This window comes from Oryzias latipes, chromosome 18 (assembly GCF_002234675.1).
Source record: "Oryzias latipes chromosome 18, ASM223467v1".
Classification (NCBI taxonomy): Eukaryota; Metazoa; Chordata; class Actinopteri; order Beloniformes; family Adrianichthyidae; genus Oryzias; species Oryzias latipes.
The window spans coordinates 8,867,231-8,893,338 of NC_019876.2; the positions used below are offsets into that span (position 1 = coordinate 8,867,231).

At 38.9% G+C, this 26,108-nt stretch overlaps 1 protein-coding gene across 1 annotated transcript in view; it reads right to left on the bottom strand.

The window, feature by feature from the left end:
* The window catches only part of LOC101164844 (ATP-binding cassette sub-family A member 1-like), a 208,539-nt gene that overhangs the window by 159,502 nt on the left and 22,929 nt on the right, over positions 1-26,108 (bottom strand). The window contains exons 8-10 of the mRNA XM_023965796.1: positions 12,760-12,899; positions 12,513-12,617; positions 3,493-3,606 (exon numbers count right to left, since the gene is read on the bottom strand). Coding sequence (XP_023821564.1) covers positions 3,493-3,606; positions 12,513-12,617; positions 12,760-12,899 — 359 coding nt within the window. The remainder of the gene's footprint in view (positions 1-3,492; positions 3,607-12,512; positions 12,618-12,759; positions 12,900-26,108) is intronic.

Genomic DNA, 26,108 nt, shown 5'->3' on the forward strand with positions numbered 1-26,108 from the left:
AGAGCTTTGCTGGTATCCGAAAGTGTTTTTTAGGAACTTGAAAAAACCAGCCCCAAGTCTTTGCGACGCCCGAGAGCTGACAACTATTCGCTAACGTAGATGTCTGGCGACTATTGATGATGTCATCAAGTGATAGTTACATCCAGTTATGAAGACACTATTTTTTCCTAAATGTAGGGGTAGGGAATAAATTCAGATTCAGCCTACATATGACAACCACTCCCATCAGTCAGCAGTGAGCTTGGATTCTGATTGGCCAGTTTATAACTTCAACAACAATAACTTGAATAAAAAAACAAGTTTAGCAAGAACATGTTAAAGAAGAAAAGGTATCAGAGCAAGAATGGTTATTCTGACCAATAGAACGACTCAGTAATAGCTGCTTACTTTTCTAAAGAAATCTATGGGATTTGGGCTTCTTCTGGGGGCAAGCAGGTACTTCCTGTTTAGAACCCAAGGTCACTCAGTCCAGTTCTTATATACCATCAATATTTGAAATGACTTCTAATGATGAGGTCATCAGATTGCCGCGTCAGAGACTGGAATGTAACGCATCCTCATGGTCTAGGAGTTTTTCTACCCTTTGGATTTTCTCATTATTATTTTGACACATGGGTTATGTAGCGTCTGTTTTATATATGTCTACTTTTAACCGGGCTTCGTAAGGTTGACAAATGTTTCGTTAAAAAATGTCAAGCACTTTTGAAGCTTCCGAATCAATGAATTTCTGAGTTTTTGACAATTGTCTGAACATTTCTTTCTTCTGAACTTCTTTCATCAACGTTACAACTTCACTAAATATTTTAGGACTTTTGAGATACAGTTTGCTCCAAAAAGGTACTTGTAACCTTTCTAAAGTGTACTCCACCTTTACTTAAAGAAACTTGGATGAGCTCCAGTAAGCCCTAAGATCCTCGCAAGGACAAACCGGGCAAACAACCAAGACAGTCTCTCTTCCTTCAATCCATTTTTTGTCTTTGCCAGTTCCACATATGAAGTCAAAGTTAACTGTTCATTTGTAAAGCACAAATTCACAAGTGAAATTGTCTTAAGGCATCGCAAAAAAGAAGAAATACACAACGGAGCTATTCATTACAGATGTTGTAATCCTATTCATTCCAGATCAATCCCCTGAGGACCATTTGTCTTAACTGCATTTGAAGAAGAATCAATACAAGAGATGAATTTGAAAGGATTTAAGTGCAATTCCCTGTATTGAGAAAACAGTAAGCAATGGTGGAAAACGCTCTCTAAATCGAAGATCAAAAGTCAAACATCAAGCAGAACCGAAAAGTGACCGTCTACCATGACCGTTTAGAGTCTGACAGAACAGGACAGAGACTGGTTGTAAGCGTACCCAATCCCCGGGGTTCCGTTTTATTTATTTCGGAATCTGAAAAATGTTTTATTTTGAAAAATTCCCCGATTCTCTGTTCCATCCGTCCATGTCTCTATTGAAGCAGGCCAAGGCGCTCTTCTCGGTCACGTGATAGGTTACCGCTAAAATAAAACCCAGGAGCTAGCAACATGAGTGAAAACAAACGTCTTGAAAGTTTCTTTGCCAAGGGGAAAATGCCCAGCCAGGAGACAGAAGAGGAGCCTTCAACTTCCCCAAAAAAAAGAAAGCTACATTTAATAGACAGTACCATGAGTGTGGGAAGGGGAGAGGATGATGACACCTGTGCCATGTACAATGCCATGCCGGTGAAAATTGGAGCTTAGAGATCGTATTGTTATGTCTCTGTTCCGTCGTTGTCCGCCACATCTTAAATACTTTAACCCTTGTGCTATCCTAGGCACTTTAACATTGGGAGTTGGGTCATCTAGACCCACTAGACAGTGCTCTGAACCTTTTTTCTTCAATGATTTGTGATCTTCACTGGTGTCCATGGATTACATGAAATCTTTCCACCTTTATCCACCTTTGTCATGGTAGGGAGAACACGTCAAAGTAAGGGTGGGGTCATCTAAGATAGCACAAGGGTTAAAGACCGGTCTGTGAAAACTTTGTATGACATCATACCGGTCTGCGGCGTTATAAAGGTTGGGGACCACTGCACTACAGCATCTCCGAACGCCCAACACGTCACACATTGAGGCAGATGAGCTCCAGCAGCATATGACCAAACCGGGTCCCACTCCTGTCTGCTAAGAACAGGAAACTGAAGCTACAATTCACAAAGTTTAACCTAATAAGATGAAAATCAATATTTAGGACAGAAACGACAATTTCAAAGTAAAAGAATGCATAATGAAGAAGAAAATATGCATATAAGTTGCCCCCGGGCCAAACATTGCAAAATATGCAACCTATATTCCGAAAAATACGGTATATTAAAAATGTTCCTAATTGTTTCTTGTGCACAGCGATGTTAAAATAGGGGGAGTCCTGGATTCATTAGTACATTGTGAATTAGCAACATTTTGCATCAAGACGTAAACACCCAGAAATCCATTGTTGTTCAAAGTAAGACAAAGAAAGAGAACCCATCACTTTAAGTCCAAAAACAACAAAAAAGGGACCAAATACTGAGTCAGAGTTACATAATCACAAAGCTGCACTGGGCTAAAATTAAAGTACCCCACATAATTAGAGTCTATGAGTAAAAAAGGATGAGTGGTGATTAAAGATCACATGCTGCAAACAGATTACACATCCTGACTGGAAGGCAGCCATTGACCCCCATAAAATTAATTGGCAACTTCGGCTATTGGCCACAACATTAAAATGATTGACAGGAGAAGTAAATAACACTGATAATCTCATTACGGTGCTAGATTCTGCTGGGAAGCTTTGGATTCTCGTGTACCATAAGTCTAATTACATGTTCCTTCCATGGCAACTGCACAAACTAGTGACAGTGAGGACCAACACTTGGCTAAACTGGTTTTAGGAGACACGAAAAAAGTTTTTTTTTTTAGTTTAAAATCAATCCGAAGTCCTTTCAAAAGCAGTCAGAAGGCAGCTTGACCTCAGAGTTATTGACGCTTTATTTTGAAAATCCCAATCCTAAAGTACAAATGTATTTATTTTTTTACCTTTAATCCGGAAACAAAGTTGATCCTACCTGTGTTTTCTCAAAATCCATCTTTCGTTCAGCATTTCAAAGGTCACACACTCTTTTTTTAACTTTCTTTTTTTTTTTTTTGAATGGCAACCAAATAGACTCTCAGGTGTTCGACCAGGTAAAAATCAATTTAATAACATAAAGAAAAGGCTGAAGCAGAACAATTGTTTTAAGGGCAAATACTATGTTTTCCCATTCCCCCTTAAAAGGAAGAATATGTTCTGAAAAGCTGAAATGTCAAAGCCCCGCCCCCCTCCACCACCATCTTCACACACACAAACAAACTCTTTATTTATCCATTTATCTTATTAAATCCAACCCTTCCTTTTGTCCGAGGTGTCCGGCTTTTGCTCGATGGATGGAAAAGCCAGGTTAGTGACGTCATATGCAGTGAATGAAGACTTTTTAAAAAGTATTTACATACCCCGAGGACCTTGGAAAGTAACTTCAGGAAGTGTGTAAGGTCGTTATAAGCATCTTCTGAAGTGGGTGGAGTGTCTGTGCTGGAGTTATTGGAGTTCGCAGAGCTCTCGTTCACCTAGATATGACACGAAGAAGATGACAGAAGCACAAAGAAAAACAAGCATAAATATGTAAGATAATCTGTCGCTTTTCTTTTTTTGGTGAGGAAAATATAAGACAATTTATAGTCCCTTCTAAATAAAATTTTAAGAAAATAAAATTATTTCACCGTCATTTTTTCCTGTCAGTCCGTCTGCATAGCAACACGTCATTTTTTTCCCCTAGCAACTCTAGGATTTTGCATCATTTTCTTTAATTACCACCAACAGGTAAAAAACGATCTTTCTGAAATTAACCAAATGAAACAAATGAAATAAACCTCTTCTCTTAACTATATATTTTTTAAGTTCTTTAGTCAACAGCAGATTTAGTCTTTTTTTAAGTTTGTGATACTTGGTTATTTTGTTGTTTTTATACATTTATGTCATGGTTTTTTATACTTTTATTTTAAGTTTTATACTTGTATGAATGTTTTATGTTTATCCTTAAGTCTTTTATTTTTATATGTGTATATATATATATATATATATATATATATATATATATATATATATATATATATATATATATATATATATATTTTGTTACAAAATATGTGTATTTAATTCTGACTTTATTGCGCAGATTTAATAGTCACATTCACTGCAGCAAGAGGTGCATTCAAGGGCTGCACAGAATTTCCGCACCTATGTGCTTTCACTAAGAGCTCACTATTGCTTAGATTTACTGAGCCAAGACAAACACACACACACTTCTTGCTCCATGTCATTGTTATTCTGTGAAATGACTTACAAAAACAACAACACAGTGATCTTAAAGGACACACAAAAATGCAAAACGTTGCACACATTCTTAAAAAAAGGTTGTTTTTTAAACTAATAGTTTTATTGTTTATCACCGGTTTTTCATCTTTACTTTTCCGTTGTACATTGAAAAAAACATTTGAGATTTGAACAAAATTAATTCCTTAATTTGACTGAATTATTTGAAAAAGTTAATTTTCTCTAAAAAAAAAAATTGAAGTTGTAAATAAATGACAATCATGACTAGAAATGAAAGGTCTTTGATGAAAAGTTGATTCTTTAAAGACAGGTATGTGTTCATAAAAAAGTTTAGATATCAGAAGAGTATTGTGTTAAAATAACATTACTTTTCTGTTGTGCTGTCAAACCTGACATAAGTGGGTATTGTTCAGGAGAGAATACTCACCAAGTGAAACTTTATAAAAAACAATATTAACTGTTTAGCTATGTGTGTATATGTATTTTGCAGTAAACAACACTACGTGTGCAGAGCATACAAAACGTAAGCATGAGGGTCAAACAGTGTTCCCACTGCAATAAAACAAGGAAAAGCGGCACATGTAACGTCCGTGGAAGCTCCAGCAGAGGACATGACCCACCGCAAATGTATGTGTCTTCGAAATTGTGTGTCATTTTGGAGCAGCAGTCACAGAGACGCGATGGCAAATTGAGCATAACTGTGAAACCAGCTCAGCAGATGAGAAGCTGCTTCGTAGCCACTGGCTTAATGCTGAAAGTGTCTAAATGTGTTGTCCGTCGCCTAATGTTCTGTGGCAGTCCAACAGAACTGTTGCAGATACACCGTTTAACCTTGCGGGCCAGGTATTAGATGAACTTATTTGTCATGAGAGGGTCTTGCAATGACAAACTAAATGTGTTTGTTTACCTCCTAAATCAAGGGCGAACTTCAAGTCCCTGTTGTTTACTCGAGCAGACACAAGATTGCGAGGGTAGTAAATCAGTTTTTGGTGCTGCTGGACTGCAGGTGTCAGGGTTCCGAGGCCCATGAATGACCCGACTGTGAAAAACTAAAGGGGGATACTTGGAAAAAACATAGATGGCTAAATGCCTGTGAAGATTCTCAGTCATCCAGGTCATGTCATTACAGGCAACTGAACTTTGGGGCAACTGGACTTTCGAGGTTGATTTAGAGGAGCTTTTACAGCAAAAATTCCGAGCTAGCAAAGCTACTTTGCGGTCCCATTTTTTGTGGTCTGACTTTGAAACTGAGCCATTCCTGACTAAAGGTCACACATCCACATTGTACGTTTTTCGCATATTGCATGGATGAAAACTGGTCATATGTGAATATACATGAGTAAAAGTCAGAAAAGTTGTGGTCTTTACGTGAAATTTTCTACGATCTATCACAAATGAACCCCATTTAAACCACCGAAGAAAAACGAATAAACCACGTACAGAATACATACATCTACGTAGAACATGACCTGTGTATGATTAATGCGCTTTTTAGATGCAATTCATTAGTGATTCGTGCGTCATTTTGGTAAATATAAGGTGACATGTGCTCCGAATACGCGATATAAAAGTTATACATTGGTGGTACATGCGTGAAAAGTCTGTTCGTTGACATACGTGTACGTAACATATACGTGGAACAGTCGTGGAAAGCCACAAATTTATGTATGCATCTCACAAAAATCATTCAAACGTATTAAAATAAGTAAACAATGAATGATGAAGGCAAAAAACACTTCCGAAGTATACCACACATGTGTCACGAAAGACCAGAACTTCATATATGCGAAATGTCCGTAGGGGTTCTGTGACTTGGCTTTAAGGATGGGTACTACTTGAATTTATTTGGTGCTGGTGCCAAACTTGTAATGTTAAAATGAAAAGAATTTTTCTTTTTTTTTTAAACCTTTAAGTGTGACAAAACAGTGTCACAGGGTGAGGGAGAACGCTTGAAGGTGCTTAAGATCCTTTGTTTTATTCTTTCTGAAGCTACATTCAAACCGCCCTTAGCAACGCGCGTTCAAGCGACCACTATCAATGAAAAGTCTATGTAAATGCATGTAAATGCCCAATTAAGGCTTCCACGTTTACACGTCTTATGAACGTTTCTACGACCGTTATCAGCTTCTATGGACAAATTGTGCCTTCTGCATCTTGTCTGATTCTCCACCCACCCTCATCACCTCACTTATTCTTTTATGAGACCGCCCACAATCTCTGGGAAGGTAAAATGACTGGCTAGAATTGTACAGCAAAACTCAATTGAATTGACTGACATGTCCAAAACCAAGCATCAAAACGAAGCACCAAAACCTGCTTTTTTTATTTTTCATACAGTATCGATTATACCGTATACGTCGAGACCGGTACCAACTTGGCACCGAGATTTGGTTTCCATCCTTATTCCAGACGTCTTCTTTGTGCCCCATGATGTGTAAAAAATATTGGATGATTTATATTTTTCATCTGGTCCTTCCCTTTATCGTCTGATACCATTAAAATCTTTAACCCTTGTGCTATCCTAGGCACTTTAACGTTGGGAGTTGGGTCATCTAGACCCCAAAAGATATTGCGCTGAACCTTTTTTTTGAGTTGTGATCTTCACTGGTGTCCATGGATTACATGAAATCCTTTCCACCTTTTTCCACCTTTGTCATGGTAGGGAGAACACGTCAATGTAAGGGTGGGGTCATAGGATAGCACAAGGGTTAAGAACAATCAGATTTAGGGACTTTACCCCCCTCAAAAACTCAGTAAAACTACTAGCAAATGAAACTGCTGGAAGAACACTTGAGAAAAAATTTGCTTCAGTTACATCTAACCAGTGTTGACTATTTCTGGCACAATCTTGCAGGAGCTAAGACACAGTTTCCCTTTGAGATCACTTTGTCACCACGACAGGCTATCACTTATTAAAATGCTTCATTAACACGATTTAATGCCGATAATTACAAGTTAGCAAAGATACAACAATCTACTGGAGACGTTGTTGTCAGTACAGTTGTAAAGTTCATTAAAGGTGGTACTTTTTGTTTTCTTGAATTACTTAGATCTCATCAAACTAACAAGCCAAAGCGTTAAATCTGTTTCCAAGAGACACAATTGGTTAAATATGTCTCATTCTTTCCATGTAGGAACTCATATGTGTCTAAAATAAGGAGCTGTCATCACGGCTCTCTGCAAGTCATTCTTCAGGGGGTTATGTCAGGCTACCTGTTGCTATAGTGACCACAGGTGGCTAACAAGGTCCTAACTCCGTAGGGTCAGTTATGTCACAGCCCATGGTCCAGGGTTTCCAGTGTAGAACATGTCATGTGCCCAAGTCAGAAAATAGATGCAAGAGAATGTACAGATGTATTAAAGCTCGCAGTGCATGCTGTCATCCAGGCGCATCTTTTTAAACTTGCGCTTATGCACGAACGTTAGGCTTCTACACCCTGGTCTCATTTGTCCACAGATTGTCCATGAGTATTTACAACTGCTCTTAACTGCGCATCACACGTATTTACTACTTTGGATTTAAAGTTTTGAGTGTCTACTGCTGCATTCACTCCAAACGCCATTTGCACCAGGATTTTGACGCGTATCAAATACACTCCTTTATGCGAGTCCAAAAGTGAGTTCTTAAACCACAAGTCATGTGCATCCCTGAGTGGGAGGAGCAAACGTTTAATTTCTGGGCTCGTTTTTACATTGTTGAAGATATAGATGATGCTGATAAAGTAGCTTGGGTTTATGTATACAGTAGAGCTTTACAAAGGTGTCAGCAAGCTCACTTTACAAATGAGGCCTCTGCTAACCAGGGGTGTGTATTGGCAAAATTCTGGCGATACGATACGTATCCTGATACGCGCCCCGCGCTACGATAAGTATCCCGATATTTTACCGAAACATATTTTCTTTCTTTTTTTTTAAATATGACTTTGAAAAGACCCTGACTGAATTTCAATTTCTTCCACTGTAATAAAATGGTCAAATTCAGTTTATTTAATGATCATAATGTTAAGCACTCCTAGCAGCATTTTGAATCGATACAAGTATTGCCGAATGAAGTATTGCGATATTTTGGCGAATCGATTTTTTCTTACACCCCTACTGCTAACATTAAGAGTAGATCCTTGTTAGATCTTGGTTCACCTTTGGTGGTGTGTCACTCTTTCGCGGATTTTTTTAGTGCAATTATTCATGCCATTTATCTATTTTGCACTCTGATTTGCTGCAAACCACTGTTAAGCAACCTCAAGTGTCCCGTGTAGGCTGTACAAAATGTGTTCAGCTTGCTACATATATATAAAACTTCAACGGTGAGCAGATGTTTGTTTTTATTACAATACGGGCCTTATGTCTCTACAAACTGAGAAATGTGTGTAGTGAGGAGCTTTACAGCCTTAAAACATCTCGAATAATTGTAAAATCTTAAGTGAACTACTTTTACGGATTTCACAGATGGCAGGGTATTTTAAGAACATGACTGTGCTCTCAAGTTTACTTTGAAACTCCAAAACCTCCACTATAAAAGCACTTAAGGTGGAATCCTAAGAAGTCCTTCAAAGACAAAAAAACATGCTTTTAACCTTGAAGGACCTCCGAGGAAGACAAAACCTCACAGCCAGTGGCGGGCCGAGAGTCGGTCTGAGAGAGAAAATGAAGACAAAAGAGGATTGCAGGTCCATTTGTGTAAAGGTTAGGGCTAGGGTAATGAATACCGCGGCTATACGGTGCTCCCGATGTCTGCTTCCCTCCAGCTGCCTATAAGCTCATTTGGAGCGACACAGGAGTAATGTCAGTGTCAGGGAAATACAGCAAACAAAAAAAAAACACAGAAAGGGGAAGGAGAGGAAGGTGGTCGCAAGGTGTCCTTTAGTTCTCCAGATAATCCTCTCTGCCGGGATGAAAATGATTCCGCACTTAACCGTAATTACTCCTCTCCCTCAATCTTAACAGCTAACATTCTGATCTAGACAATATGTTTACACAAAACCTGAGTGTTCTGTTGTGGGTTGGTTTTATGCATTTGCTGCAGCAAAAAGATGGTTTTTCAAACAAAAAGAGAAAATGGGGAATAATGGGGAAAATACGCTGAAGAGTACTCCTACATTTGGAGAAAGAGGAATATGGTGTCACTATTGGGATGCTATTCTTTTTTTTTAACTTTACTTTCATCACCATTTTTAAACCAGCGAGCTATAAAGTAGATTTTATGCGGACTTTCAACAAATGTCAAAAAGGGTAGTTATAGAATCTAAATTCATTTGGGATTGCTACTTCATAAAGCGCCATCTGCTAGAACCGAGAAGGAGGGTCTAAGGGCAGGGATGCCCAGTTAAGCCTAGTCTGTTGACTTCCTGGTCTTTATGATTTTTAATTTTTATTATACAATTACCGGTATGAAGCCCAATAAGACAACTATTGTTGTCCTATTGGGCTATACAAACAAAAATGGAATTGAATTGAACTTTGAGCTACTGTGTTCAGTGTTTGCCACACCATGAGATAGTGAGACTTTAGAAAAATACTAAGAAGTTCTGCACAAATTAAAAAAAAAAGTTGAAAAATGTCAGTGATGGTGCTGACAGACGTGGTTCTGCAATCTTTTTGTTTTGTTTTACAGTCTGTCATTTACTTTTAAAATGTGTTCATTTGGGTTTTATTTTGAAGCAAAAATAAAGTTAATACTTTAACACTACATTTTGTGTGTGTGTGTGTGTGTGTTTGTGTGTGTGTTGTGTAGCCCCAGCTTACAAAAACTAAAAGCATAGGATGACCGAATTGGGATGATTACATTTACCAAAGAAGTAAAACTACAACAAAAACTAACATCATGTCTTTCTGATTGGGAGAATTTTTTAATAGCTCTCATGACTATTGTTGAGATTTTATCTAGGTTAGAAAAGTTTGCATAACCCTCGTTCTATCTTGTGGGGTCAAAATGACCCCACCCTTACGTTGACGTGTTCTCCCTACCATGAAAAAGGTGGATAAAGGTGGAGAGGATTTCATGTAATCCATGGACACCAGTGAAGATCACAAATCATTGAAGAAAAAAGGTTCAGAGCACTGTCTAGTGGGTCTAGATGACCCAACTCCCAACGTTAGTGGGGTCATCTGGACCACACCAGATAGAACGAGGGTTAAAGTGGCGTAAATATAAAAAATAAGGTAGGGGCATTAAATAATGTTAAGATGGGATAACCTCCAATGCATTTATCTGGTGCACTAAAAATGATGACTTAATGAAGTCCCGCATTGTTGCGGGATGCTAAAATATCCTGAAGCGCTCCTTGTTTAAAGCAACTCCATTGTTTCCTGTAATTACCCACAGATGGAGTTTCACCTGCTGACAAGAGACTCAAATCTCTTTCCTTTAGCAGCAGTAGACTGTTTACTCGCAGTGCGCCTTGGGCAAAGTGTGGTCCCAAACTAGTTATGTTTAGTAATCGTTTGCTGCTTCCCAGGAGACACCTCTGTACGCTGAAAAGACACGAAAGGATCGTGTAACACTGAGCGCCACACTCAGCGCTGTGTTTTCATTCGCTGTCATACTTTTCAAGGAAGAAATGGCTGTCATCATGCTTGTCTGAACCACTAGACTTGTACTAACATGGATCCATCACTTCTCTTTCTCATTTGAGTGGCTGTTAGAGCCTCTATCTGTTGAGGTTTTTTGCTTTTTTGTAAGTACCATGTAAATTAGAAGTCAACACTTAAAACATAATAACTACCACAAGCATCACTTTGACTTCCTGCCGATGAATATCAAAGAGTACGAAAACCTGTTGTATGTGTCCCATTCCTGATTTTTTTGCAAGTCAGGTAGTGTGATTTTAGTGTGGAAAATGTCTCCAGTACAATCAACGTACCGTGTTTTCCACACTACAAGACAGACTTCATTTTTTTTCTTATAAATTACACCTAATAATCCAGGGCACCTTATTTATGGCTTTATTCCGGTTGTGTCTACTCGTGTCAAAGCGATTATGACAGTAAAAATCTTCAGTAGGGTGTTATTGTAAATATGCTAACGTGGCTAACAGCTAGCAGTGTTGAACTGTGTTTTTTTTTTTTTTTTTTTTGTGAGTTACTGTAGCCATCGTAATGTTTGTGTAAGCAGTATCCGTCTGTTTATCATGTGCTGCATGAGTTACAAATACGCTAACATTTCTGGCATGTAGCATTAGCCGCTACAGACAGATACTGTGAACGCAGGTAATAAAGTCTGACTTGACTAACAAGGCAAAAAGTTCAAAACAAGGGTGTGTCCAAATTCGAGGGCTGCGTCCTTGAATGGAAGCGGCCTTCCGGGGGCGACGTAGGCCGGGTCCTTGGTGGAGGGGGTAGCCCAGATGTTAGCGGCTGTGAATACAATAGTCTTTAGATGATTCCAGCCGTTACATCAGTAAATGTCCTGTCACCTAGCAACCGTGGGTCCCGAACTGAGAGGCATGGAGCTAAAAGATTTGCCGGCTTATTTGATATGATATCTATTTATATTATATTTCCTTATTTTCGTCTTGCACTGAAATGGTGATGCTTCAATTTCATTGTACAATGGACAATGACAATAAAAGCATATATCTACATCTATCTAATCTTGGAGGTGTAATTGTAAAAAGGTGGAAAAATCTCCAACTCTGGGTCCCGCTTCACAGTCCGCCATTGTTGTCAGAAAATCTCCAGGTTTGGTCGCAATGCATCTTGGGATGTGGACAGCATAGAAGGATACACCAGACCAATCCTTGAAATCGGGAAAAGAAGGCCGTATTCGTTGGCCGCGTTTGAAGGAGTCGTTGAGTTTGGGCAACACTCATAAGTCATGAGCAGCCAAATGCAGCCCAGGAAGAACACAGCCCTCCAATTTGGACACAACCATTGATGGTGTGCCTTTAAATCTAGTGTGGAAAACCCAGTCTCAATTTGTGCGGTTTTTGTGTTGCTTTGTCAGGAGCTATTATCCCAGGAAGGAGCGAATCCATCAACTTGCTCCAAATTTTGGGGAATTTTAAAGCAACGTTTCACTCATTTTGATTGAACACGTGAATTGAATTGAAACAGATTTTTTTTTTTGTAACCATAAATGTTCTAAAACTTTTCAGAATGTTTAAGGAAGAAAAAAAAAAGAAAGAGCTTTGTGAAATCTTACCACAGCAGTGCCGTTTTCCACAAAGCCCCAGACAAACGGTCCGTCTTCACCCCACGAATCGGCAAATTCCTTTATTGCAGCCAGGGCCATGAATGTGGCATTAGCCTGAAGTAAGAAACAAAAAACAATCTTCATCAGCAAAGTCTTGAACATATTTATCTCCATTTATCATTCTTTGTTGAGCCAAGTTAATTTGTGGATCTTTGTAGAAACAATAAAAAGACTTCAGGCAAACAAACAAACGTACTTCTTCCACCAGGAGGCGAGCAGCAGGCGTGTCAGGCGTGTAGAGGACTTTCCCTTTCAACAGCGGCCTGAAGTTTTTCCAAAGAAACTGCATGCTAGGTGTGGTCACCATAGTGTCGATTAAAGTTGTACAAAAGGGATCTAAAGACAGAAGGTCAGGTGAGGAGACAGGCAAAGTCAATTTAAAAAAAACAACCTTTTTTTTGAAGAAACATGATTTAGAAATTCAACACAGAGCAGTGAGGGCAGATGGAGGGCAGAAAAACATGCTGTGTGATGCCAAGATGAACACAAACTAAAACACATGAGAACCAAACATGATGCATTTTGCACATTTGCCTATAAAATGAAAAGCTGACAAAAACAAAAATGTACTTCCTTATGGCGTGCTCCTACTGCCGTTTGGTTAAATTTGACTGGCAAACTACGTTACACAAACAATATTTCAGATGAATTCTCCTTGAAAATAAACTTCAATCAATCAAACTTTATTTATGAAGCACTTTTCATATGAAAGAATAACACAAAGAGCTTTACATTAAATCAAAACAAAATAAATATCAAAACAAGCATGAAAATTATAATTAACAAGCACAAAAATAAATGAATAACAATAAAAATAGGGCCCCCCTCCCTGTACCTACACAACCCCCCCACTTCTTTCACATCTCCCACCCCCTAACTAATGGGGAAAGACAATGAGAAATGACAAATAAGAAACAGGCTGAGCACGAAAACGCTGATAATTGGAACCTCTCTCTCTGTGAACAGCTGCATAACCAGCCAAATGCAGCATCACAGGCGGTGGAACGCTCCACCACAGCTAAGAGGTGATGCAGGTCCCCACCCAGAGCCGCAGTGGCTGAACAGCAGCCAACCCAGAGGGAGAGGTCCCAACAGAGGAAGCACCGGAAAATAAAAAACAATAAAAAAGAGACTGAAGAAGCAAACATTGATAAAAGTAATAAAACACTGAAATAAGGTAAATGAAAATTAAAATAACATATTAAAATCTAGTGTAAGTTCATAAAACAAGCTAACATAGATTAAAAAATATAGATATATAGATAAAAAAAATACATAAATAAAACAAATAAATAAATAGTGGTAGTAAAAGATTAGCTCAAAGCCAGGTTAAAAAGACTCTTTAGCCTTTTCTTAAAAACTTCATTGCTCTCTGCGGCTCTCAGGTCCTCTGGCAGACTGTTCCATAAACGGGGGCCATAGTGCTGAAATGCAGCCTCTCCGTAGGTTTTGGTTTTTATAGTCGGAATGGTTAACAGACCAGTGCCAGAGGATCTCAGGGTCCACGAGGGTTCATACTTTACTAAAAGATCTGATAGATAGGAAGGCGCAAGACCGTTAAGACTTTAAAAAACAGTTAAAAGTATCTTAAAATCAACCCTGAAGCATGTGGGGAGCCAACTTAGAAAAAACTTAGACAAGTTGTCTGTGGATAGTTAGTTGAGGGAACAAATCATCTGTGTAGAAATCAAACAAATGTTGTAATTTTACAGCAAAATCTACAGGATACTGTCACATATATGTATAACATTGGGAGATGATAGAAAAAAAAACACATCCTGCTTTTAGCAGAGAGCAAGCCGAGTCCAAAGATCTGCAGTGAGAGTATTGATGCAATCACTGCCCTTCAGCACTGGACCGTCATTAATGTCCCTTTCTTGTAGAGTCTTGATTAAAGCTTGTCGTAGACGCGCTTTTATCGGACACACTCTTGGTTTGGGTAAGTGCTGGTAGAGCTTATTGATCACTTTTTTTTCCAAAACTTTTAGAAGGAGACCGATCCAAGGACAGCAGCTTTGGCCTTTCAGACATGGAATGGAAGACGTTGTAAGGTTTGAATCAGTCCGTCAAAGCACGTTATAAGGCAAGACATCAGCATGTGGAGGGTAGTTCCATCTGACCAGAGCTAACGTCTAGACTTTTCAGTGAAAGTGGTCACCTGAGCTTAAGAGCAGCTGTGACAAAGGCATTATTTGAGTAGAAAACGAGCTTGTTGGAGTAAAAACTAAATGTTTTTTTCAAAACCAGGAGGTAAGACAAGCTAGAAGGAGTTGCATTTCCAGAAGAAAATGCAGGGTTGAATGCTATATTGCTGAATGACAAGGAAACAGTTGTCTGCCACATCTTAAAGACTTTAACCCTTGTGCTATCCTAGGCACTTAACCATTGGGAGTTGGGTCATCTAGACCCCACAAGACAGTGCGCTGAACCTTTTTTCTTCTTCAATGATTTGTAATCTTCACTGGTGTCCATGGATTACATGAAATCTTTCCACCTTTATCCACCTTTGTCATGGTAGGGAGAACACGTCAATGTAAGGGTGGGGTCATCTAAGATTGCACAAGGGTTAAAGGGAAAAAATTAGCAAAAGTAAAAAATTAAATAAAGAAATGACCAAAGGACACCATAAATAAAGTGAAAAAAGCACAATAACAAAAACATATATTTTTGTGAAAAAAGGCTAGGGCTGGGTATCGAACCACCGAGCTTCTGCACCAAGGATTCTCCATGTATTTTAATGGAGGCAAGGAAATCATGGAATATCTTGAAAAGGTGAAGGATTTCAAGGCACAAAAGTCAGAGCTGGAAAAAGCTGAAAGAGCTGAAAATTTTAGGAGTTGAATGGTTAAAATAGCTGAAAAATTAAAACTTAAGCGCCAAAAAAATGGCAGAAGATCCTATTATAAAGACAGAGAAACAGAAAAACAAATATTAGCTAAACTATTTAGGAGCTTGATAGAAACTTGTGTTTCTTTTCACTCTACTCCACTGCTGACCAGTTTCCTAACAATGTCCCACCTCTATGGTGTTTCACTGAGAAGATTTTCCTCCAACATAAAGTCATGTAGGCAAATTCTAAATTTATACAAACATAAAGTAATAGTAAAAACTTTACTAAAAAGAGATTTTCCAATGATGGCTAGAAGTAAACAAGCTCCAGAGTCCAGAGGTTTGAGTGCACTGACAAATTTTCACGAAACCAAGTACAAAAAATTATTAAATAAATAAAAAAGAGTCAATATTCTCAGCAGCGGTGAGATCATTACTAATTTAGCTTCTCTGCCAGCATGAATATCGCCAGGTCTGGAGAGTGTTGGAATAAACAAGAGGAGGCTCTGTCTTACCAGCAGCTCCTGGCAGACTCTGGCATCTTTGTTTGTTCTGGTGGATGTTGTGGTCTACCTTATCCAGCAATCAGTCAGTTTGGCGCGTCACCTCCTGCCAATCAACGCCGCCGTCCGCCTGTTGCTTTTTGTTCAGAGACCTGTCATTGCTAGAGTGCTTTTTTTTTCCAGCCCCCATCTCATTTTTCGCCTGTCACTTCTGTACCAAAAGCCTCCTTTCTCCTCTCATCTCATCAGAGCTGCCTTCTCCCACCATCTCCACCCAACCCCCCCCCCCCCCCCCCCCCCCCCCCGCCATCAGGGGTATTTTAGTGACCATTTTCGGTGCAATTAAATGTTAGCCCTTTCTGCCTGCTGGTCATCCTTCACAGGTACTCCTGGGAGGTCGGCGTTCGGACGGCTAATGACCTCCCCCTTCGTCTGGCTCTGGCCAGCTGTTCCCTCCAAAGGCTGCACCGATGCTGCCTTCTGCCATCATAACAGCTGAGAGACGACACGCGTGTGTGTGTGTGTGTGTGTGTCACACTCTGCTCAGCAGCTTTTTTATTCGGCTCACTGTCAGGCTTCGTTAGAAAAAGCGACACTAAACTGACGGGGCTTTCCGCTCACGAATATTACAAGACGCTGCGTGCAACCAGGAGGCAAAACTGCAATCAGCAAACACGACCAAATGTTACTTATGAATATCTATTTTCAGCAGTGCTGAGTTCTTGTTGACTCCCTAATGAAAAGCGTGAATCATGAAATGCGATTTCAGGCTGTGGCTGCGAGTCAGCTGTGCTCACGGTGTTTCAGCTCATCTAGACTTCTTCTTTGAAATGATCGAAACACTTTTACAAGTCAGTAATACATGTTTTGTTGGTTTATATGAAGATCTGGGTAAAAAATTAATAAAATGTTGTTTATCCATTGGTACAGAAATGGATTAATGCGCGGTTATATTTTCTACGTTTTTGTGGTCCAGAACTGTTAAACTTGCAAACTTTGCATTAATAGACTTTGTTTTTTTTTTATAGCCCTGGAGAGCCACAAAGTCATTTTTGGCCCTTTTTGTTTTTCTATTTCTTTAATGGAATTTTTTTTTTAAATATATTTCTTTGCTGCTGTTAATTGCTGCTTCCCAAAAATGAACAAACAAGAACCAAATTTGTTTAATTAACTGTATAAGCCCTGAAGAAAGTTGTTGTTGGGTTTTCCGGAGTTCACCTCACACTTCAGAAACTCAATCTTAAGGAAGCAAAAGGACTCTTGACTCCAACCACATCGTCTGTTTTTCTCTTGCAAGAAAAAAAAAATCTCATTAAGTTTTTCAGAATCAAAGGAATCTCAAAAAACCATGTCAGACTGGGAAAATCCTTTGCTCCGGATCGAGTCCTGACCTTGCGTTTAGTCTGTTTTCAGACCGGCATCAAGCGGCCCGTTCTGTTCCAGACCAAAACAAACAAAACCACCTGACTAAAGATCTCGTCAGTAGTTGGCCAGGAACTACGAGGGCGGGTCAAAACAATAAGAGAAAGTTGGAAGAGCTACGCTTTACAATCCTTATTGGGACAGTTAACTTATTAAAACTTTATATTTCGATTATCATTTTTAAATGTCGGGAGCAGCACTTTTATTTGTGACGTCGGCACGGTGGAGGCGTGCTGCAAGGCAGTTACTGACAAGGTGACGTGCTGTGCGCTTTCATTCAGAGGATGTTAACAACTGCAGTGATGAGGAGACGTGGGGTCTGATAATGAGCCTCCATGACAGGTGGAATGTCAGGAAAACAGGGAGAAGCAATGAGTGTCACGTTAAAAACTGTCTTAATGAGTTGTGTTTCCTGTCAGGATTCAGGGGTTTGGTTTTATTCTTGGTCAAATCTCCAGTTTCAGGTTCATGAGCTGCCTTCAGTTCAGTTAATGACCCTCAGCTCATTTAAGTGTCCTGGTTTCTGTTCATCCTTGTCAGGTCATCTGCTCTGTTGTGTCACCAGTTTGGTTCTCCCCGTAGTTTTGTCATGTTTCAGTTTGGTTATTAAATATATCATTTTCTGTCACCAAGCCTGGTCTCCTGCATTTTGGGTCTTTCACTGCCAGTTCCTGACATTTCCTCATATATATATATATATATATATATATATATATATATATATATATATATATATATATATATATATATATATATATATTATATATATATATATATATATATTATGTATGAGAGAAAGATAAATATATATCTGTATAGACATATCTTTATAGTGACACTGTGAAGTTTGTTTTCATGTTTATTTAAAATGATGACATTAAAGGTATTTTTCTCCATATTGTGTTTTCCATTATTCCTCTTCTGTTATGTCTCCAAACACGTTAATAAATGACATGTGGGGTTGCCGGTATGTAGAAGTGAAAGAAATTCAGCACAGACAGGTGGGATTGGCTTATACATAAATAATTTATATTTAAAAAAAAGGATTTGTTGACTATATGTATTTACTGACATTTATCAAAATTGTCCAAAATCACATGCTGCTACTGAAAAATAAAAATGTAATAGAACATATTGTAACAGCTTGGATTATGGGTAAATAGTTTGAAACCAATATAATTTAGTTGTTGCAATTTAACGGGAAGGGGGACCTGAGGAACAGTTTGCTTCATGCCAACAAAGTAGTTTGGAAAATAAAATACCCTTCTTTTATACAAAGTTTTAAATAAAGCAAATAAAAATTGGGTTGACTAAACAAAAAGCCCCCTGGTGGTGATTTGATGAACTTGCCTGGTTCCAATTCAGTGTTTCCTATCAGAAAGTCTTAGCTTTAAAGTTACATCCATGTTATGAAATATGTTTGCTTTGATAGATTTTTCGCCACTATTGATGGACAGTTAAACACTTAAGAAACAGACCTTAAATTCCAAATGAGCAAGACAATTTCTTAATGAGCATCTTATGTGTTTTTATTCATTTTTTTGACAAGGCTTGCATTGAAAAACTGGCTTTTATTTATATTTCTTAATAAATAATAAATAAAAGTCTTAATAAATTAGAGGCTATAGATGTTATGGCTCACTTAAAATTTAATCACAGGAACAGAAAGTTCTGCTTAACTATAGAGCATAAACAAAGATGGCAGTGACAAATGCATTGCTCTTTAACATCAGACACATTCAGAGGAGATGCAGCTTTTTTTCTAAAGGGGCCGTCGGGTTGAACAGCTTACAGATTCTCTGGAGTTCTGCAGTTTCTTCTTCACTGCAGTTTAACTTTAGTGCAAAACGGAAGTCTATAAGGAGGAGAAATCAGTCTTAACATTCGGTTTGACCAGTCGCGTGATTGCTCAGAGCCTGGAGTCAACTCTCTAACAAGTTTTATCAATATGATCTGGACTTGGACTCAATGCAGCACTTTAGTGAGACAGTGGAGGTCTTCCACATGCCGCCACATTTCAGATGAAAACAGTTAGGACATTGTTAATGTTACAGAATGTTTGCATAAAAACCTAAAGCCTTTCAACACACAGAAGAAGACATGTCTGAACACATCCCATTAGGTCATTTCCAGGTTTTTACAACCCTCCTGCTATCCTATGACCCCACCCTTACATTGATGTGTTCTCCTTACCATGACAAAGGTGGATAAAAGTGGAAAGATTTCATGTAATCCATGGACACCAGTGAAGATCACAAATCATTGCAGAAAAAAGGTTCAGAGCACTGTCTAGTGGGTCTACATGACCCAACTCCCAATGGTAAAGTGCCAACGATTCTACAAGGGTTACGAAATCTTATCAACATTCCGAGAGAAATTAAACGGTCTATATGATGTCAAACAACTTTTTTTGGAGCTTTTAGGTGTATTATAATGTTAATTCTTCACAAAAAAGACCCCAAAAAAGTGGTATTGTGATCCATTCACGCATTTCAGCAAAAAGCCCCTCCCAATCCACGAAAACGAGTGGATTCTCACATTGTGATGTAGATAAGTGAGGAACCGCCCCTTCCAGGAAGAGTCTGCACTGCCAGCCCCGCCTCCAGGCTAACACACCCCCACACCCACTTTCTTCACAAAGCTAGTGGGGATCTCTTATTTTATGTGCACAATATGCACACATCCATCTTTACAAAAGATCTGCGGTTGTTTGTTTTCGTGGACGAAACGCAGACACGCTTCAGAGGCTGGCTCTTGACATTATGAAGTGGGCGGCACCCACACGGAGTGAAAGGCGAAGCCTCATAGATCGAGCCGTCTAACTTTCGGTTAGGAAACGTGCTGTGAAAATAAATCATTTCATTAAAAAAATCTTTCTTTAGTGTGTCAAAGGTAATATATTATCATACGGACATAGTTTATTTATGTATAGGGTTTTTTTTAAGTTTAACTTCCAGATTGAAGCAGATTGAAAAGTAAAAATGCAATAACTTAGCTTAGTTTACCAACTAAATACAAGGCCCAGAGCAAGACTCAAACACTGTTAGCCACCACCATTTGGCTTTCTATAGCGTCAAGTTTGTCTGTTCATCCTAACATAAAAACATACTTGAGCAACAGTGGATGCTCAAACATAAGCTTTTTTGTTGTTTGTAGTGAGGGGATATGTTTTTTTAAATTAATTTCAAACTTTTTCTCTGACTTAAACCGAAAGCATTTCATGTTAAACGCAGGTCTGGAGAAACTCAATACACGTCAGTCTTTAGGAAATGGGTAATCCAAGCATTTCATTAAGTAAAAACAGCAAAAAAAAAAAAAAGGGGAGAAAACCCAAATCTTTAACTTCCAGATTGAAGCACATTCAAAAACAAAAGTTTGCAGAGCTAGCCCAGTCCGCCAACTAAATACATCGCCCAAAGCGCTAAATGAGTCCCACACCGGTCACCTGTTAACACAAGCATTTATACACTGATGGTGATGGCAGAGCAGCTACATCCCCCCACCCTGTTAGTAACCACCATGTGGCTTCTTACATGAAAGTATGTTTCTGTTCATCCAGATGTTAAAACATGCCGCTTCTTTTCTCTTTGTAGAAATTTACATTTTTTTGGGCCTTTGGAGACCCTATTAGAGGTCGTGGGCTTTTGACTGACATGCAATTTTCCAATTGCTAGCGCTAGAACAGCCATACTGGAGGGGGTTTCACTGACCCACAGAATAGTTTATTTCAGCCTTTTTCGACATTTTGATGTCCTATCCAATCAAGATGGCAACTGGAGAATAAGAACCTGGTTGTACTGTAAATGAGCCTAATACAAACCAGAGGTACATATAACTGCAGGGTCTGTCTATCTACCACATTTCCAAAAAAACAGGACACTGTTGCCAAAAAAGGACTCCCGTGAAGCTTATATATATATGGATTTTACAGTTTTACTTAGTCCAAAGATTAATTGGTATTTTTTTTTTCTTTGGATGTTTGGATACAGCTAGTGTTTACCAAATCTTAGAATAGTCAAAATCCCATCAACTTCTATTGAGAAATAAACAGCTATTACTCAGTCATTTTAATTGTCAGAATAAATATTTTTTTGCTGATACCTTTTTATTTTTTTATTTTTTGAACGTTTGGAAATCCAAATTAAATTTTTTTAAGAAATCAAAGCAAAACAGGAGAAAAAACAAAAATATATATTTTATACAAAGAAATTTCAAACATTACTCATAAAAACTGAGAAATATGAATTCACAAGCACTACTAAATGCTTATTACTCTTAATCATAAGTAAACATCTCAACTCTTTTCCACATAGGTCATGGCACAGTGAAACTGGTACATTTTTAGATTATAATGTGTTTCATAGATTGTTAAAGGGAGTGGGACGAAGCAAATGTATCTAATCCCACCCCTGCTTCATTTTGTGTGTTTTATTCAAGTTATAAACTGGCCAATCAGATGCCTCAATAAAAGTAGGTGGGGCCTTTCCCTTGTTGAATGTTTGAAACATTTGCCAGATTTGGTGCTTTGAAGTGGTAGGCCAGTGGACTATCAACAAGCTCAGTCCTGATTGGGGAGAGCGGTTGTCATAGAAACGTTGACTCAGACCGACTTGGACCAATCATTGCTTAGTGAAGTCGTCTGGCTCCGCCATGGCGACGTCCATATCGTGATAAAAATGGCGACTGAATGGACTTCATTTCTGGAAATAAGTATTTCTCTATGGGTGACAATCAATTGACTCATCGCACTAAATATTTGAGTTTCCTTTTGCTTTTTCAAGAGACTAATTAGCTACTAGGTTGCAATGTCATGTATAATAGGTTAAGGATATTTTTCCATATCAAATTTCACTTAATATCTTGTGTTCTTCTATGTCATCCTTTCAACTATCATTAAAATAAAATAAAAAAGTTAAGTATGACTTTTATGCTAAATATGCTTTTTCCGTATGACATCAAAAACAGACTTAATGACTTTCACACTTCAGGGACATAACCCCCTCAAGATTTACCGTTTACTGTCATGGAGGAAAGATGGAGAAGAGGCTGCCAGCAATTAACTGATAGAAGAATTCTGCTGAGCTGTAAGGCCAGCCTTCCTTATTTTTATTTACTTTTTTAATTTTTTGGGGGGGCTTCCTTTGAGAGTTGTTTCACACCGACAAAAGAAGCGTAATAGGCCATTATGCAGACACATGGCATGTTCCACGTCCATTTAACATCGACTCCCACAATGAAACGCAGCAGCAAACTCCAACACAGCCATTAGCATGCTAACAGAGATGTTACTGCTTATTATGCAAGGGGGTACACACTTTGCTAATTTGCACTGGCATGAGCACACAGTTTCTCTCTGCAGTGGAACACCATTCCCAGGGAATAGATGCATCTTATTAAAGTCTTATTTCCTTACATTTGACTCTAAAGAACAAGTTTTACATGAAACAGGACTAAAGGGTCTGTAATGAGTATAAGGCTGTAAAATGTTGCATCTAATTTTCAAACTGTTTATTAACTATTTGATTTTTTTTTCCCATCCTGCCCCAGTCACCACTTTGAAACTATCCACAATTATGCTTCAGCTTAGATTTCCCGCATTAGCGCATATGTCTTTTTATTATTTTTGTTTGTATTTGACAGAGCAGGTAAAAAAAAATTGAATGTGTGAAGTCCACTGAGACGTCAGATTAATAAAAAAAATAGAATCAGGTGCACTTAAACAGGTGCAAAGGATGAAACAAAGTGTTAGAAACCACCCATACATCTATATCCAACACTTGTTTGGGGCGCTTTACTCCATTAAACTTCTTAGGTGTGGGAGCTTTTTAAGCTTTAAGCAGAAAAAGAAAGTAAACTATTCTGTGCACGCGGAGGTTTTTTGACCGCTGGTGAACCGATTCTTTATCATGTTTTTAAAAGAAATGGAGACACTAGCGAAAAACACAAAGGATATCCAATTTCTCCTTTTTAGGTAATGGTAAATCCATTGACTGTAAATGAGAACTGGGCTGAATGAGTGTGACGTCATCCTTAGAACATAGGGACCGGCACAGGGAGATCCAGACGTTGGCCCCTTTGTGGCCACATAGGTCGGCAGCAGCGTCAAGGGTCTTGCCCAAGGACCAACACAACAGCAAGGTTACAAGTTTTGTGGGTCCTTGGGCAAGACCCTTTGTGTTACTGCCCAACAACAACAGTGAGGTAAATTCAGTTGCCATTTTTTCTAGACATGGACGATGACACGTTGGATCCAGATGTCATCTGGGTGGCGATGGCTCAGGCAGTTGAGCAGGACGGCCAATGATCGTAGGGTCGGACGTTCGATCCCCGCTCCCCCCAGTTGTCAACTGTTGTTGTGTCCTTTGGCAAGACACTTAGCCCTTCCTGCCTCCAGTGCGGCTCCACTGGTGTGTGAATGTGTATGAACGATCACGGTGATGGTCAGAGGGCACATAGGCGTGAACTGGCAGCCACGCCTCTGTCAATCTGCCCCAGGGCAGCTGTGGCTCCAGCAGTAGCTTACCGTCACCAAGAATGAATGAGGACTAAATGAATAATGGACACACTGTAAGAGCATTGAGCGTCTGGAAAAGCACAGATAAATCCAATCCATTATTATTATCAGTAAGTACTTAATGGTATTAATTCAATTCAGTTTTATTTATATAACACAGTTGTCTCAACAGGCTTCACTAATTGCACAAATCATGAAATCAGTTATAAAATACAATAGCTGATTGCTAAAATAAACTGGGAATCCCTGCCCAGTTGGACCTCCTTCTCGGTAAGGAAAAACTCCCCAAAAAAACAGACGAAAAAAACGAAGAAGCCTCAATGACGTCCACATGAAGGAGGGATCCTATTCCAGGACGAACAGGTGATGTATCAGGACTCCTACAGAAGAATTTGCTAATCTAATTCTACAACTACATGTTTGAAAGGTGTAACAGGGCTTCATCCAGATGGACCTGGGGGGCGGCTGACAACACAGAGACGAGGTCCACGGCTGCCCTTGCCACTATGAAATCTATCAGGTTTTGAACATTGGACGTGGGGCCAACAGGCACCACCTACTGTTATTGAGGCATCTGATTAGCCAGTTAATAATAACTAGCATTTCAGACACAAAACTATTTTGAGCAAGAACATGTTCAAGAAATAAGGTGGTAGAGACTGGGTATTGATTTTGTTTTCTCAGACCCACCAGGCACTTCCTGTTTAAAACACAAGGGGGGGAGGGGGTCATTCAGTCCAGTTCTCATATTCAATCAAAGTGTAGTACTATGACCCGAGGTCAACTTTTTTATTTTTTTTATTTTTTTTTATCCTTTCTCAGAAATGATCATTTAAGAATAAAATCCTGCATTCGTCAGCTGTGTTTCCACTTGAAAGGACTTGAAGTGAAGGACTAATAAAGCCATCAAAGCAAACTTTAATGCAAGGAACTACAATATGCATCAGATCAGATGAAAAGATTGTTCTTTCATTTCTTTTCATTAAATATGACTCTACGATACAACAAGCCTTTTTTAGCAATTGCAGTGCCAGTTAGCCAAAAGTATGTGAAATTGACCATCTGTTCTTTAGGGTAATCTTTTGCATTTGCATCACTTGTTTCACTTAAACTTAGTTTCTTTATTTTGTTTTTATTTAAGATACATATATCAAGGTAAACTTGAAAAACTGAACAGATTGTAACTAAATTCTTGCTGGTGCTCCGTGATTTGGATTCTTTTTTTCGTAAAGTGCCTTTTTTGTTTGCTGATTATTCTATAAACATTAGCTTTGCATTTAGCGAGTACTTTCATAGAGACACCAACAAAAGTAGAAAGACTTTATGGTGCTGTCATGTGGTTTGAGCAGGTAAAAGGAATTTACCATCATAGATCCTCCTTAACCCTTGTGCTATCTTAGATGACCCCACCCTTACATTGACGTGTTCTCCCTACCATGACAAAGGTGGATAAAGGTGGAAAGATTTCATGTAATCCATGGACACCAGTGAAGATCCAAAATCATTTAAGAAAAAAGGTTCAGAGTACTGTTTAGTGGGTCTAGATGACCCAACTCCCAATGTTAAAGGGCCTAGGATAACACAAGTGTTACTATTGTAACAGATCCAAAAAATAGAAGAGTACAAATGAATGAATTCAGTTAAAATGAAATCCAAACAAACAAAGTTCTGCACATAAACTGAGAACACAAAAAATATCTTAAAATGTTAGCACAAATATGAGTTTAAATATTGATTGTGTGATTGCAGTGGGAGGACCTGCAATTAAGGGCTTTAACCAACACATCTGTCTTCTGAGCTGTTTTGCTTGCCATATATTAATTAAAAAATGTCATTTTGAGTGTCTTGGACACCAGGACCTCCTCTAGAAACAAGCAGAGTTTTTTTTTTTCAACTTCCTGAAAGACTCCTACGTCAGGCTCATGAGCACACGGCTTTTGCCTGAAAAAGATCGGATTTGACTGGCTGCAGCAGATGCCAGCCGCAGCACTGACACAGCCTGACATGATGCGGTTCTAATCAAACCTGTTTCCAGGTCAGGCTGAAGTGCCAACTGTGTCACAGGTGCCTGCTTCTGGATGCGCACAACCGGTCGCATACGGTTCAGCCTGCATAGCTGATGCAGTCTGTACAAAACAGCCCTCGACTTCTCTTTCTCTAGCATAGATATTTTGAAACAGAGATACCTCCAGTCTGTGAGGTAGCTGACGTTCTTTTTGGAGCGTTTGCCAATTAACTAGACCTTTAACCAAAAAAAAACAAAGGCTTACCTTATTT